Source organism: Ambystoma mexicanum, chromosome 5q (assembly GCF_040938575.1).
Source record: "Ambystoma mexicanum isolate Mex_15411 chromosome 5q, UKY_AmexF1_1, whole genome shotgun sequence".
Classification (NCBI taxonomy): domain Eukaryota; kingdom Metazoa; phylum Chordata; class Amphibia; order Caudata; family Ambystomatidae; genus Ambystoma; species Ambystoma mexicanum.
In genome coordinates this window covers 896,383,417-896,400,848 of record NC_090933.1, presented here as the reverse complement: position 1 = coordinate 896,400,848, position 17,432 = coordinate 896,383,417, and the positions used below count along the sequence as shown (strand labels likewise).

General features: G+C 45.9%; 1 protein-coding gene across 1 annotated transcript in view; it reads right to left on the bottom strand.

The window, feature by feature from the left end:
- PTDSS1 (phosphatidylserine synthase 1) overlaps positions 1-17,432 on the bottom strand; it is a 1,048,798-nt gene that overhangs the window by 503,023 nt on the left and 528,343 nt on the right. Inside the window, exon 5 of the mRNA XM_069621400.1 lies at positions 6,564-6,722. Within this exon, the coding sequence (XP_069477501.1) occupies positions 6,564-6,722 (159 nt within the window). The remainder of the gene's footprint in view (positions 1-6,563; positions 6,723-17,432) is intronic.

The window sequence follows — 17,432 nt, the reverse complement described above, 5'->3', positions numbered from 1 at the left end:
GGGGATACATATATGGGCTGTTTTATTCAACAGGCTTGTTTTTGATTCAGGACAAAATAAAAGAAAATAAAAACTGTTAAACTGCATTGGCTGGGTTTTTCAAGCTCCAAACAAAGTTATTCCTGTTGACTAAGCTAAGACTTTCCCCCACCCCCACAAAAGGAACCACCATAAACTTTCAGGACACGTGGCTGATAATTACTAGGTTGGAAAACTTTGACTGACCAAAGCAAATAAAGTTCACATACTCTGACTTTGGTCTGTGCTCCAGTCTCTTACAATAGGACTTCTGGGGCACGGATGTGCAAAGTGAAAAATCCCACCTCCCCGTGACTTCTACAAGAAGCAGAAAACTCTACGACCACCACTGGAACCTATGCCCAAATATGAAGAACGATACTGAACAGTTGTTTCCAAAGACTATGTTATTAATAAAACTTGTAAGACTTTTCTATTTGCAACAGGACTTCGCAAAATGTAAAAAGTTCACAGTTTAAATGCGATTTCATGGGCTTTAATTTAAAACGTCGGGGACTTCACTGCCATGTTGGGAACAGATATGGCAGAGAATTGGGTATTATAAGGAAAGTATCGGATGCCATGGCAAATTTGAATACTTATATGCCTAATAATAACCCACACCCGTGTATAAAGTTATAGAATTTTTAGGCTGAATATTTCATACTAAATATTACCAAAGATTAGTAGAAGGGCGAAACAATGTCTTACAGACTGCAGAGTTGGACTGGGATGATCTGCACCAAATCTGTAATCTGCTCATGTAATTTGTTAAAATGTAACCACTGTACAAATGTGCCATTTATGTCAAAACTGGGTTGTGGCAAAATTAACTGTGGGAGGTTTTGGAACATTGTAAAACGCACATCATAAATCTGACAATCAGCCCTTGAAAACCAACCAGCTGAGAGCAAGGTGTCAACCATTACCCCTGGCCAATCCAGTAAGCCTGCCCTACCATATACTTACTACAGATATCACCATGCTCTATAAAAAGGGAAGCTGCCAGAACTTGACAGACTTTTTCCTGAATTTCCTGCACCTGCGTTCTTGATTTTCCATCTTGCCTGATTCCAGATCTCACTGCAAAGCCAAAGCATAGCTGATCCAGATTCCACTGCAAAGCCAAAGCATAGCTGATCCTATCCCAGCAAGGGCTGAATCCTGAAATCCAACTAAATCCCAATAACCAAAGGGAAAAGCTGTGGTATTCTTTCGGAAGCATCCTGAAACCAGACCGGTTTTTTGCCCACTAACTGCATGCCCCCGGCAACCCTGCCATCCAACTGTCCTTGTTATCTGGTGACCAGACCTTTGCCCAGCTGTCTTTTGCCAGGAGAGCCCGCGATCCGGTGACCAGAATCTTTTGTGACCAGAACCCTGACTGTTCCAAAATCCCAAAGGTCAAGCGTGGACTGTGAGTATTTCCCCATCCCAGAGACACACAGTCTCCCCATCATGACTCTTGTCTTTATTCCACTCTCTAAGCAACCCTTATCCATATCCTGTTAACTGTGCATCTTGTCCTTGATCTTCAAGCGTTAGCGCCACTTTTCTCTTCATTTCTGTCTTGCATAGATCATAAGTCATTAGCAATATTTTGATTTAATTAATTAATTTTCCCTTAAGAAAAGGGGTACACTGCGTGAAGGGTTACAACTGCAGCAAAACTTTTATATTCACGGGTGGCATTCCTCTTTTCTTAGCCATTAAATCTAGTTTAAGTAAAATTTGCCTTTCATTTTTTAAACCGTTTTCCTCTTTTTCCCTGCTCTATTTTCCTAAAAATGAACCTCATTCCATCTTCCAAATCCCTCTCAATTCACCACCTATAGCTCTCCTTTGACCTCTATATTGTCCCTGGGATGTGCATCTATTACCCTGCCAATAAACCGCATTCCAATTTAGTGATTTTCACCAGTTTTTGCATTTAAAACTGCTTCTGTGAAAAAATGCAACTTTTCCATGTGTGATTTAGCTGCACTGGGTTTTCAATTTCAACCAGCTTGGTCAACTTTATGCCTTTGTGATCGCTTACCTCCTGGTTGCTAGCGATATAACGTACCTGCTACTGTGGTAAAACATACGTCTATCATTATTTAAACATGCATTAATTATTTACCAAATCTGAGTGTCAAATTTAGGCCTTTATAAAGGGTGTAAAAGGGATGGTTGGCTTTTGATTCCGTTTGCTGTCTCTTATCCCTGACTACCTGCTGCTTCTTTTGATCCACTCAGAATTTGATTGATTGTGGGTTGAGGGAACATTGCAGGGGGAAACCTTAACTTGGATGCCATCTATCTGAATTGAAAAAGTGCTCCTATTCGATTGTGTTTTGGATAGTTTCATGTAGAAGGTTAACCAAGTGTAGTTCAGTAGTCTTTATTGTAATTGGCACCCCATTGTTTATTGCTGCCCCACATTAAAATGTGTGATTTTTGTGAATTCAAAAAATAAATATTGTATTTTCACCAACAGGCCTGGTTCATGGTCCATCGTGACCCTGGGTATTTGTAAAAGGCGGTGTGAAACGGGTCAGGTATCGGCTCTATTTGAATTCATTGAAATTAAAGAAAAAGCATTTCTATTGAGCACCACATCACAGGATAAGACCAAGTGTCCTGGTCCGGTGTGACGCCCGATTGGAATCCTTAACCTGACCCACACATACAATCTGTGACCCGGGGTACAAGCTCTGTTAAATCTGAGCAAGATTTATCCATCTATCTTGAACAGAAAGATCCATCAAGGTATATGAAGATAAACCATCCCCTTACTCCCAAAGGTTTCATATAAAAGGGTCTAGAGAAAATGCCTTAAATCTACTATCCTCCTCTGTAACAACCAATTCTAACAGTCCATCTTTTAATGAGTTTAAGGTAAATAACTCTACCCTTAAAGGTAACAATTGTTAAGAGCCAACTTTGCTGAAGGGGACTATACATCCCATCCTGTAAATACTGGGACAAGGAAGAAGGCTGAAGAGGCATGCAGTTGCAGTAGTCAGGCAATTAAACCTAACAACCAACACCTGAGAGAACCTGGGAGGCATACAAGGCCCCCTCAGGTGCAGGCAATTGGAAGGAGAGGAAGGAGCTGGATCTGTGACTGAAATGCGATCTGTAACAGTAGTAGCAGCAGAAGTAAGAAGGCACTAGACTGGCAAACCAAGCAGAAGTGCGAGGACAAGAGGGACGCCGAAATGCAGAGACAGCCGAGATTACCTGCTTGTTCTGAGAGGGTCCTCTTCCCCCAAACTCTGAAGTGCAGAGGCTGCACAGCGGGCGACGTGTAGGAAGACTGCCTTTACCTATGTGAGCCTGATTGCTGTGATTGCCGCACAGTGAACGTGCTAGAGACCGGGGCAAGGAGCAGTACTCAAGCCGTGGGTCCCAGGAGCGAGAGGGACTCCATAAACGTTTGGCCAGACTGGAGACACCTTCACAGAGGAAGGCTTTGGGTCCTTAAAAAGGCAGAAGCAGTAGAAGCTATGGCAGAAGTTGTGGAAGCAGTGCGACCTGCAGAGCAAGTGTTAAAGAAGACGGTGAGTGAAGTACAGCGTTCTAATACGGTGCGCGAGCATTGCTGGCAACAGTATCCAGTTCCATACTTACTCGTGTATGGTTTAAAGGGAGCGAAAGTTGTTTGTTGAAGCTAAAACACCTGAACAATGGAAATGTAGCACTCATGTAGAATACGAATATCCTTTTACTCGCTTAGAAAGCCAATACTGCTTAAATCCATTAGTCAACCTTTAAAAGACTTACTGTCTGAAGGAGTGGTCGCCTGTCACTAATTAAGAAGACCGAACGTTGCGAAGACCATTACAGAATACCTAACCTTGATCACACAATTGTTGAAACCTTTAACTTGTGAAAGATACATCAAGGAATGGCCACGTGTGCCTAATTGTGATTCCCAAAGGAGAACTGAAATCTATTCTTTACTTTCACAAGGGAGTACAATTCAATGCCAATCTTTAAACTTTAAAAACTACATTAAGCAGTGATTGTGGGCGTCGAATTGTGATTCCTAAAGAAAGACTGTACTCTCTTCTTTACTCTGACTTCTTATATATGAAAGTTAGGTCACATTAAAGTGTACATATTATTGAAGAGAACCAGCATTGCCCAAGCCAAGAGTCTACCCATACTAATTGTGAAAACAGTCTTTATCAGAGAAGCAGCAATCTGTTACTGTGAAGTTAATAGTTCAATTGACCTGAGATACAAGTGTGCAAGCATTACACTGAAGCTAAGAGAGTGGCCCAAAAGGTAATTACTTGGGCTGGTAACTGGCAGAAAGGTGCAGATAAAGTTGGGGAAGGGAAACTGGCTGCATGTAAACACTATTTTGAAGTTGAGACAATGTGTGGTGCCAGAGACTGTGGAAGACAGGGAGAAGTGAGTCTTAAAGGCAAACCCAGGTTGTTATAGTGGCAGACAGAGGCAAATAGGCTGCCCCTTTTGAAGAGTTAGTCAGAGGAAAAGTGCCTTGCCTACTTGAAGGTGCTGAAGTACTTTAAAGTATATCTTGTCGAATTCTGTCTAGAAGTACAAATCACTGAAGCTGTGGTGGTTGTCCAAAATACTGAAGCTGTGGTGGTATATCTGGTAGTCAGTAGATGCAACATTGTAGTAGTCTAAACAAAGTAACGTACTGAGTGACCAAAGTGACTGTTTTCATAGTGAATCAAGTAGAAGTGAAGTTGTTGAAGTGGAAGCAGCAGCATGAAGACATCCTGACAAATAAACCATTGTGAACTCAAACTGTAACTAAGAAAATACTAACTGTTAAACAAGAACTGTGCATCACTGACAGTTATGGAAATTGCATTTCTTTAACTGTGGCAAGTCTTCTTGAAGAGATGACAAACCATTGTGGCTGGGATTACCATTTGGTGCTAGGCACGATGTACATTCATCACCTGTTTTTTTTTTGCTGCACTTTTTGGCGAAAATATTTTGCTGGAAAAAAACATCGAAAAATATAGTGGCATGGGGCATATAATGGGTAGGGTGATGTATAGGGGAAAATAGAGGAGGGAAAGGGGGGGATGAGGGGAGATTTGAACACCCCAACAAAACAAAAAATAATCAAAAATCATTGTTTATTGGCAAAAAATGCTTTGAAAAAAAAAACGGGCGATGAATCAACATAGAATCTGGTGCTATTTGGTTGAAGTGGAAAGTGAATATTTCACCCAGGAGGAAAGATTTGCTATCATTTGAACTTTGGTTAATAAACTTTTACTTTGAAACATGAAGGACCGATTCAAGACATTTCTTTCTTTGGTTGAACAGAGGCAGTATTAACCTTGAATCCTGGGGAAGGGAAATTACCCAGGACATTAGGTTATTCAGAAATTGTGAATGTTGTTATATTGCCATATATGTTCTTTGTGTAGTTGTTGCTTAGTGTGAGGGCAAGTTATCCTGCGTTAGAGTGTTTCCACTTTGGTTAGGCAGGGAAATCTTCAGCAAAGCAGGGATAGAGAGGCATTTTAAATCATATTTCCTATCAGAATAAAATGGCATGTTTTGATAAATAAAAGTTTTTCGCCTCGCATTACTGACCCCTCACAGCGCAGACTTGGTTTCGGGAAGCAACGGAGCACTTTACAATCAAAGGGGGAAGAATACAGTGAAGGAAGCAGAGAAAAAAGGAGCATGGACCTAACAGGGGAGGGTGGGAAATTAGCGGCATGGGAGGAAGACAAGAGGGAAGGAGATCACTGAGTCTCAGGTAGGGTGGGGAGTGCAGGGTGGGTGGACCTAGGCGTTGGAGTCAATACTTGAAGAGGAAGGTCTTGAGCTCTTTCTTAAACTATAGAAGTGATGGGGCAAGTCTGATGTTGACGGGGAGGAGGTTCCAGAGTCTTGAAGCGTTGACAGACGGCCGGTCTTCTGCTTCTTTCCTTCCTGCACCGTCGTAATTCAAGTCTGCACATTTCTTTACTTCTGTTGCATCGCAGGCCTCCGGAAATGCAGACTTTCTCAGTGAGGTAGCTTGGGGACTTTAGGATGACAGTCTTGTAGATCATGCAACAAAATTTGAAGATGATACAGGCTTGCAGTGGGAGCCAGTTTTGTCTTTGGAGACAGCCCCATTCATCTTTTTTTTTTATCACTGGTAATTCTTGGAAGTATCAAATATTTAAAGGTTTTCCTTTTTACTAGTTTGTGCACATTTTCCTTTAAGGTTTTTGATCTGTGCGATCTTACTTACAAGCATCATCCAGAAAGGCTTTAATTTCAGACCTGAAACCTGCACCCATTACCATTTTCCTGCAGAGCTAGCTTTCTTTCTCAGTTTTATGTTTTTTAAATTTTTATTTTTTTAAGTCCTTCACTTGGTGTTATGGACCTTAACCTGCTGTTCAGGATAACCACAATTGTTAGAATCTAGAGAAGTTCGGATTGAAGAGGACACCTAGAGATGAAGCAGGGGAGTATGGCTGGCCACAAACAAGAATCATAAATGCATATAGTTGCTGCAGAGAGTTGCACATGATCAGCAGTGAACCTGTTCAACCAAGACTTACCTCTGTTACTTCCCATGTGATACTGATCGTCCAACAAAGCCCATAGCTCCGGATGAGCAGAGCCTTCATGGCCCAGCCCCAGAAGTGTCCGAATGCAAAGATGTCAAGATGGCTCAGTATTCTCTCCCATGTTATCACATGGCAGTTCACTGCATATTCCTGTGGTACAGAAAAACAAACTAAATAATTAAAATGTCCTACTGGGCCACTGCTGCAATACAAACCTAGAAGTCCTTGGGCATAGTTGAAAATCAGCATTGCATTGAAATTATCATTCCATAAAACAATGCTGAGATGCAAACTCATTTAATTACCAAAAACACAATAGGTACAATACATTGCTGACTGCTCTCTGGGATGGTGTAACCACTGCAGGGATTGAAATGAAGATTTGATGAGCAGGAGATGGAAAAAGCTGATCAATATCAAGCATCATCAGATAAGCAGAAGCTACCTTTAGGGAACACTGCGTCAAATTGTATTACAACCCTATAGTTTGAACAGCTAAGACTCCAAGACAGGCCGCATAGGCCTGTGGCTAAAAATGAAACATTCCTATTGATTTTGACAGGGCTGCATTTCACAAATAGGGTATTCCTTTTGATGGACAGAAGATGTATTTCACAAATGTTCTTTCAGAACTATTGGCTCTGACACTTTCTCTTTTCAAGCATAAGTGAAATGAAAGAACATTATTGAACAATTTAAAATGCATGATGGGGTTAATGTGTTCAATGCAAGCCACAAAAAGCTTGGTTTGCTTAAAAAGTGAATTATTTTCCTATGCAAAAAGTACAAAATAGATATAGCTAAATCAACATGACTCACTTCTAACTTGTCCTGTTTACAAATTGATCTACAAAGCAAACGATCTCTCTACTTTGCCATGATCAGTGCATAGACGTTTTATCAGCATTTGTTATTACAATATAGCAGCAGAAGTGCAGCCTTTCAAAACATGAAAACAGTAATTGTTGCGCATGAGAATGGTATTTTTAAAAGATTTAATTGCAAAAAACGCATAGCAAATGGTCTGCATATCATGATATGACTTTAGTATACACACATTTTAAGCTACTTACGTCAACAAAAAATACAGCCATCCAAGTTAATATAAAACACCAACCAAGCTCAAACGCTTAATTGGGACAAATTGATAGTTCAAAATCTTTTGGCTAAAACATGGACATCGTGTACCATTTGGCACATGTCTTTCTTGTTTAAAACCATGCCAGTTTAAAGATTAATTATTGATATCGACAAGTTGGCTTATTTGCAAATGTACACAAACAGGATAGTCAGTACTACTGTATCTACGGATGACATGAATTGCATCTTCATCTGTTAAGATTGGATTGACCAATAGTGAAATGGGGGAGGGACTAATCCCTTATAAACCAGTTTTAGCAGGCTGGGATGAGATAATGAAATTTCACCGATGGCCACCACATGGTGGACCATCAAGGGACAGAGTCTGGGAGACAACTGCTGACCCACAAGAATTGAACCTGCCTGGGTAAGCAGAAAGTGTAATGATTAGGCCAAGACGAACTCTATTCAAAGCCTAAGAATTGGTACTTTGCCAATTATTCCAAATGCTGATAATTTTTTTTTATTTGATTCAAATGACTTAATTTTTATAAAGTTTACTAAATTAACATCTGTCCTGTTCGTTAACCCTTGCGTTTCAAGTTCTTTATTCCTTAGAGTCTTCGTGCCTTTGATGTTACATAATTGTTATTACTCCTAGATAGGCGCTACTGTTTCCAATTGTGGGAGGATAATTAGTATCATTGACACAGTGGCTATGACCCACAATGTCTTTTCTCCACTTGTCAAGGCTTTCCAGCGATCCTCATCGTCCTGTAAATCTCCATCAATGGGGTTAGATACTTTCCTCTTATTTCCTCAGCCCATTACAATGGATAAGGAGATGCTTGATGGTTTCAGTCTCGTCTGTAAGTAGACCGAATCGGCAAGTACTGCGTTCTGAAGTGCCACGGATTGCATTTATCTCAGTTTTCAACCGGATTCTCAAAAAAGTGTCCCTATAAGATCTGTCTGGAACTTTTAGTAAGTAGCTTCAAAGATGATTCAGCTTGGTTCCGCTAGGTGGTAGATATTTAGAAAGTTTGGTTGTTGCAGTCACATCGAGCGTATTGATCCAATCCTTTTTAAGGAGCTTCCTTTTTACTCTTGTGAGGTTCAAAATCAGATCTTGTTCAGAACATCCTAGCTAGCCAATTTTTTTTTCTTCTATCATTTGCCCACTCAGTTAGCATTATGTTAGTGCCTTTCAGTTAGTTCTTCATGCAATAGCCTGAAGATGTGTGGGGTTGATGGTGATAGAATCTTAGGCAACAGAGTCAAGCTATTCCATTCTACAATTCCGGAGAGAGTAAGAGATCATAACAGTGTTTCCCAATTTGTTTTTATTATTTTCATCATTGGAGCATCAACCTCACATTAACTTACATAAGTCGCTGTAGTGATACACAACCTTCAAGCTTAATCCACTCCCCCCCCACAATCCCTCAGGTGTCCAACTGTTCTCTTCCCACTCCACTCCACTCCATGTCCAAATATCGTCTCACCAGACTTGGCTTAAAGGTCAGTGCCGGGAATATTTGATCAAATTTGAGTAAGGGGGACCAAACTGCCTGAACTTGAGACATCTTCCCCTCCTTTGCCACCGAAACTCTCTCAGCCCCGTATTATGTCTTAAACCTTAATCCACCACCGGTCCTTCCACCGTCCTCCAGCACCGGGCAATAGTGATACGTGCTGAGAGCAACAGGTGAGTCATCAACTTTGCCCGGGCACCCGACTTTCAGGTATATCCCCTCACATGGAACACCCAGCAATATTGTTTTTGGGCACAGCGGTAGGAGTCTACCTGCAATATTGTGAATCAGTTGCACTATATTCTTCCAGAAAACCTGCATCAGAGGCCATTCCCACCACATATGAAAGTATGAGCCTGGGGCCCCACACAATTTCGCCAGCACGAAGGGGGAACAGGGTCTGGAAGTGGTGGATCTGTAATGGCGAGTAATACCACCGGAAAAGCAGTTTCAACGAACACTCATTTGTCACACATTTGGAGGAGGTGCAGGCTCTAGCCCATAGCTACAGTCAGGCTGCATCATCCAGTTACGCGCCTAAGTGTCTCCCAGCGGGTATTATATTCTGGACGTCGCGGCAACATGAGTTCTTCTCGCAACAGTCTGTATAGTTTCAAAATCCCTCCCTTCTGTAAGTCTTCCCCCATGTTCAGTTCAAGAAGGCTCAGGGGTCGCGTGGCCTGCTCTCTTGTTTCAGGGTGCGTAATCCAGTGCCAGATTTGGGCGTATGAGAGCCTGACCCTCTCCATGAGTTTACATTCTTTTTTACACTTTCAAAAGTACACGGCTGGCCTTCTGCGAATAGCTGACCCAATGTAATAAACCCACCTTCTTTCCACCTTCTGAATGCTCCTGGCGGGACCCCCGAGGCACAGTCAGGATTACCAAAAATTGGGGAGAGTGGACCCATTCCCATAGCGATCATCTTCCTCAGCAGGACCCCATCCCTTATCTTCAGAGTAAGTTTCGTCGAGGAGAGGCTAGACCACTTCTTACGCGCTAGGTGCAAGAAGCGCAGTGGCAGGGGGATTTGCGCCTACTCTAGCTCCATCCATCTTGGTGTTGGGCACATGAGTTAGTTAGGCTGCTTCAGTGTATCTCAGTATATCAGGGACACCTAAACCACCCAGTCCAGAGCACCCGTTTTTCCTACCTAGTATAAAACCTGTTTGGTCTGGGTTATCAGTTACGGGAGGAGAGGGGCTAAGCGATTCGCTATTACCTTAGAGAAGATGTTAGCATCGATATTCATGAGAGCGATTGGCCTATACGAGGCACAATCCTTCGGATCCTTCTGCATTGAGGGGGTAACACTTCCCGTCCCTCGAAACGTGCTAAACAGGGAGTTCAAAGGAGCCAAGAGCTGGAGTCTAAAGAGTTTGTAGAATCGGGATGATATGCCATCCAGTCCCGCGGCGCGGGTTTTCAGTGATTTGACTGCTTCAACTTCGTCCTGTTGAATCGGGACTTCCAACGCTTCTTTATCTTACTGTGGCAGGTTTTGTAGGGATGCCTCTGATGTATTGTCTCCGAGCCTCCATTGATCTGTTCACATTGGCCATATTCTCCAGTAAGTATTCTTGTGCTAGCTGGAGTTCTTCTGCACTCCGTAGTGGGTGACCCCTTCACGGTCTCGTTAATTAATAAGTCAGTTTCCTGGATTTCGCCAGTTTCTCCTTCAATAGGGTTGGCGCAGTTTCCTCCATATACAAGGCCTCTAGTTTGTTACGGGCCACTCGCAAGGCCGCACGGGCCCTATGGGACCATCCCTTTTTGTGCATCCACTCCATAGCCTCCATCTTCTGTTCCAATTGGGTTCTCCTACGTTTCTTCCTCCTGTGATACGCTACCGTGTGTGCTATCAGGACCCCTCTGATAACCGCCCTCATGGCGTCCCACGTTGTGGCTGGGGAGGTTAATTCCGTGGGGTTATCTTGGAAATAGTTCTTAACTGCTTTCGCCACCTCGTCTCTTAGTGCCATATCGTTCAATATTGGATCATAAAAGCACCATTGTGGTCGAGAGGCTGAGGAGGGGCTCCAGGATCTAATCTGTAACACCACCGGGGCATGACCTGTGAGCACCTTTGGGGCTATGGCAACCTTATTCGTGAAGGACAGGAGATGGGGAGAAACCAGAAGCAGGTCAATGCGTGAAGATGTGGGGTGAACATGTGAGAAGAAGGTAGTCCCTTTCCCCTGGGTGAAGCACCCTCCAAGTGTCCACCACTCCCAGGGATCTAAACAGGTGGAGAATACCCAGAGCAATTTTGTAGTCCTTGGGGGCAGGCGCATGATTTGTATCCTCGTCTGGGTCAGGGACCCCATTAAAGTCACCCCCAATGACGACCTGGCCTTCCAGGAATGGGAGAATGATGGTTTATAGGTCAGATAAAAAGCACTACTGCCCTTCATTTGGAGCATAGACAATGACCAGTGAGTGTAGCTGGCCCAGGAGCCTTCCTTTCACTACTATGAAGCGACCTCCCGGGTCTATGATGGAGTCCAGCTCTTCGAATGGGGTGCCCCTGGACACCAGGATTGCTGTGCCTCCCTTTTTGTAGCCATCCGAAGCCAGGAACTGCTCCGGGAAATTCCTGTTTCGGAGACGGGAATAATCTTCCAGAAGTAGTCGTTTTAAAATGGATTTCCTCTTCACCAGCGAGTTGAGGCCCTTAAAATTCAATGCGACAAAGTTTTATTCAATAGGAGCTTCTTGGCTGATCAACGGCATTGTTGCGGGGGCCCGGGGGCTGTCATATGGTCAGCAGTTGCCATCCATCACGTAGAAATTCTTGTGAACGTGTTCCAACTAACATTTCTTCCAACATAACCATGAACCTTGAACTGGGTCCGAACCGTGGACTCCGAACTACACTCCTGCCAGACATTCAGCAGGATTCTCCAAGGGCCATTAGGTGACATCCACCTTGGAGTTTGGCATCGACCGTGTAAAGCCCATTCTTACTTGCATTATGATACTTTTTTCCATGAATACACTGACTCAGTCATGGACCAAAGCTTTGGATTGTGGGGGCCCACCATCTCAAGTTGCGACCCTTCTGGACTCTTGACCGTCATATGTCTCGCTTTTGGCGGGAGGGTTTCCTTACCCCTGAGGGAATCAGGCGAGGGGCCATCTCTCTTTTCCAGCAGAGCAGGATTGAGAATCATCTCTGCATCTTCCAAGTGTGCGATCGTACAGGAGAACCGTTTGAAAGAGAATTGGACCGCAGTTGGGAACTGCCAGTGATAGTGGATCTGTTGGTCCCATAGAAATAGGATCAGTGGCCGGAGAGCCCTATGTTTCTGATGTTACAACACTGTATCTAGATCCTGATATATCTGCAAAGGGGATCCTTGAAACGACAGATCATCTTTGGAGTGGCCTATCTCCATTTTTGCCTGCTTTGTTGTCAAGAAGTGGACCCGGGATTCCGTCTCCAGTCCTCTCTGGGGGTGAAGTCTGTGGGTGCGATCCAGCAGAAGTTGGGCTTTTTCAAGATTTGGGTGGAGGGACTGAATTAGATCAACATTCTGCCAGGCTTTGGTCGGGAACCGAAGAGGGCACCTTACTGATGAGCAGATTATTTCTCCGGACCTGGTTTTCCAAATCCTCCTGCTTGTACTCAAGGATTTCATTTCTATCCGTTAGCGCCCGTATCTTCCATTGAATTTCTAAAAAGGGACGCAGCACGCTCCTGGGTCAGGTCCTCAATTTCTCCCGGTCTTTGCTCTACCTCCATCACTCGTTGGTCATTGTGCTCCAGTTTGGTGGTGAGTTCCAACATACAGGAGCGAAATTCAGCTTTGATGTCCAACATGAACGCTTGGATGTCCTCTCTGGTAGCCAGCTGACCAACTCCTTCTGGTGGGGCTTGAGGAGATGATCTCGACGACTCCTGTTTTTTACCCCCATCTCCAGGGACGAACATGGTCGAGATGTCCCCACTCTTTGGGGTCTTCACGTGTTTGGACATGATTGCGATCGACCCCAACGCAGTAGGAGGACCCAGTTATTGTAGCAAGGTGTTGAAAGCTGCTGCTCTCGTCCTGAGGGTACCCGTTCCGTTCTCTTCTATCTGGATGTATACCCCTCTTCTGGGTTCAAGCCATTATGGGACTTGCCTAGACGCATTGATATTTTCTGGTTCTGCCCTTTTCGTGGATATGGGGGTTAGAAACCACCCACCTCCCACATACTAATTTGCAGCCTACGATCTTTTCCGCCTACTTGAGTCGGGCCCCCACAGAATGGAGGGAACCTGCAATTTCATTGGTGTAGGAGCCGATTCAGGAGGAGCTGCCTCAAATGTCCAGGGAAGCGGGTGCTGCGATGGGGGGGGAGGTCTGTTCTAGTTTATGGCTCGAGATGATTGTGGAGTGCTGCCTCCACCACCTGCAGGCGGCCTCCCTTGGTGATGTACCACCACCGATGTGAGAGGGGGGCTAAAGGGGGAAGGCAAGGGGGGGTCGTTCAGCTGGCGAATGGCCATTTCCTGGGAGACAGCAGTACCATTCCGCAGGGGTGGCCTGCTTATGTTTCCCCTTATTGTCCTGCTCCCCAAGACACTGTGGAGAACCTTATGGGATATACAGGGTCCCCCTCCTCCCACAGCACCCAGTCGGGTCCTCCCTGTGGAAGGGTAGGCTCACCTCTGCAGTCTGAGAGCCCTCCAGCCGTCTCGCTCTGGAGTGGAATGGGAAGGGAGAGCAGCGCTCATTCCACGGCTCACCGCCATCAATATGCAAATGCAGCAGGGCCCGCCAAGCCCATAATGCTGGAGAGATGTGCGGCGAGTTGCCCGCCTCAGGACTTCCATGTTCGTCGGGACATCGGGCCTGTAGTCCTGAACATCTCACCCCCGCCCTGGGGCTTGTATGGTCCAGTAGGTGTTAACTACTCTCTTCACTTTCACTCATAAGGCATTGGCCGATCCTGCGCGGCTGCCTCGCCGCTGAAGACCACAGCACTTCAAGCTGATCCTCCAGTTAGGCAATCCCAATCGGGGAATCGCAGCCGCTCTGGACCGTCTATGTTCTTGGTCGTATTGCGTGCTGGGTTCCAACAACGACCAGAGCGGGGGAGGAGCCGGGCGCCTACCGTTCCTCACCGGGACTGCCCTTGTGTCCCTCCGGGTCCACCAGTCATCCTCAACTTCTACCCTCTAGCGCTTCTTCGGCGAAGGGCAGCCGCACTCGTTCTTTGCCTGCACTAGGCAAGCTGTGGGGGTTTCTCCTTATCTTCACCCACAATTGAGATACGTCTCCCGCTTTCCCATTCACCACAGCCATCCGCCATCTTGGCTCACTAGTGTCGGGGTTGCAGGTCCACCCTCAGTTTTCTTGCCTCGTGGGCGCCCGTTGCCACTGCAAGTTAGCGCAAACCATGCGGCACCACTTCCGATCCCTGCATAAGATTGCACAGATTTCAGGGAATCACAGAACGTGTTTCCTCCAAAGCGCTGGGCTATACACGGAGGCAATCAACAGAGCTGCCACATCGGTGGCGCTGCTGGCCACGCATATACAGTGTTGTTGGACGAACTACAAAAACCTCTCAAAGAAACTATGCAAGGAAGAGGGGCGTGGCTACAGAGCAATGGGATAAAACGTGCTTCAGAGGTGCTCCTGCTGATCCTAAATGATCCAGAAAATAAGATACGAACTAAGGCGGCTATAACATTCAACATTGGAACTGCAAATGCATGAATGAATGGCGTACAACGCGATTACTATTCTGCGGAGAAAGGTGAGACAGTTCAGGAGTTGTGAGCCGGAGAAGAGGGATGAAATCCAGTTGAAAGAAGAACAAGATGGCGGCCGACCGGGGACAAAGGAGTGAGCCAAGGGGCCATTACAGAGAAGGAAGAGTGGCTGTGATATGGATGTAGCTGGACTGGACCCCGGCCGGCTTGAATGACTAGATTAGGAGAAGATTAAAAGCAAGCTGGCAGATCCGAAAGGTGCCGAGGAGCATAAGAGGATACGGGAGTATGGGCTAGCAGCTTGGAACAGGGCAGAGGGGCATACGCCTAGGGACCATAGTGGCAGGACCCCTGCGGACAGAGCTCCAGACACCGAAGGATCTACAAGGCTCTACATGCGGGAAGCATATGACAAGCCCAGTAACCTGAGAAAGCCATGCGAGCTGTGAATATAAAGTGAGAACTAATACGAGGCCATCGGTGCACTGGAACATCTTGCGCACCTTCACAACGATGTGGTCAGAATAGAGATTGTAAGCATCCCATCGAAGGAAAACGTGAAAGCGGACACCGCACAGATACGCAGCAGTACTTTACACGAATCGTCAAACAATTACATTGGATACATTACGTGCTGATACAGTAATGGGCATGAAAGAGGGGCGTCCCGGGCCTTCCCTATATAGTGAAACTGACGAGCGAAAGGAGGACCACGGAACCCCACACATATCGGGGGCATAGCGTTAGTATAACACTGGGCGAATTCAGTGCAGAGAGGAGACGGCCTGAAGAGGAAGAGAAAAACTAAATGGGAGCCGGATTAGCAGTTACCTGGAGGCCACAACTTGGGCGCACGGAGTGCAGGCATGAGCTACACTGACATGAGCTACACTGACGAACGCTGCATTAGAGACCTGGGAACAACATGGCGGCCCGGTCTGATGCTCTGGAACCAGTCAGCACGACTAGCAGAAATACGTTACTGAATGAAGGTGACGGCCACAGGAGGCAGAGAAGGAAGGCACAAACATCTGGATAACACACCACATACCACAGCAAGGGTGTGTCCAAGAATCACGCAGGCAGAAACTGCAGCCGGGTCCCAGGAGGGTATGACAGCCTAGCCTCGGGAGAACAGATCGTGGTTGTACAATAAGTAGAGCGGAGGGACACTGTAGAGCTGGCCGGTGGGGCCTTGTGAGAGGAGAGTCCAGACAGACAGCGGAAGGAAGGCTGACTAACAGCGCACAGCAGTAGGTGACTAGGGTGGGGCGTGTAGCTGCGAAAGGAAGATCCAGGATGCCTGGAAAATTTAAATGGTTGCAATTGGACTGACTCGAGCTGCAATATCTACGCAGCAGGCTATGATAGCACATCACCCCTTGGGAGCACTGCAGCACGTCACACCGTCGCGTCATACCTGGTGCGCCCCTAGCTTCGGAAATGACCAGCAGCAACTGGTGAACCAGGTGAAGGGGGATACAGGAGAGACAACATAGAAGCCCTGAGAAAGCGTGGCCGATGCTGTAAGGGGATGTAGCAGCCAAAGTCAATCTGGGAAAAGCGGGCACACCCTGAGCAGGATAGCCCAGAGGCAAATGGGATACATGGTGAAAACTGCTACAAATTGTAACACGAGGCGCCGTGCACGAAGGTGGTATCCACTGGGACAGTCCGAAACCAGTATAAAGTACTAAAAGTATAAAAGGGCTGCATGTGAGGCGCGGATAACAGCAAAGGTTGGCAGCAATAGACCAGAACAGTACTTCAGTCATCGGGACACTCACCAGGAACACCTATTTGCATATGGGAAGGGCCCAGAAAGGGTATACACATAACGTGCTGCAAGAACAGCTGAAATAATCCCTCAGCCCCCAACACAGACTTGCGATAAACAAGTGACTGCACACTGTGAATCTAAGCAAAAGAGGGCGCTGCAGAGCAAGGGCGGCGAAACAATGGCATCCAAGTCAAACAAGAGTAAAGGGAAACAGTTAATTGACATTTGCTAAACCCGCACAAATGGTAGATGGCGCAAAGACAACTGTGCAAGAGGCACGAGAAGGAGAAGCCCCGGGGCAAAATGATCATCAAATACTAGCGGCCATAGCGGAGCTGAAATCGACACTGGAATTCAAAATCGACGCAATTAGCATTGACGTGAACCTCCTGAGACAGGATGTCAGAGCATTAACAGAATGCACAGGGGTGCTAGAGAGGAAGGTGCAGACCAATACAAGCAGTTGCAACAAAAACTCCCAGGAAGTTTCCATACTGAAGCAGCAGGTGAGGAATCTGGAAAACAGAGCAGAAGAGGCGTAAGGTGGTGCACGGAGGAATAACGTATGGTTTGTTGGGCTCCCGGAGGTCGAGGAAGGTCCGAACCAAACAAATTACATTGAGAACATGTTATTGCAGGAAATTGGAGCTGGATAACTAACCCAGGGGTTTACAGTGGAAAGGGGGCGTAGGGCCTTGCCAAGAAAACAGCCGCCCGGAGCTCCGCCCCGGCCGGTAATTGCCAAGATACTTAATTAC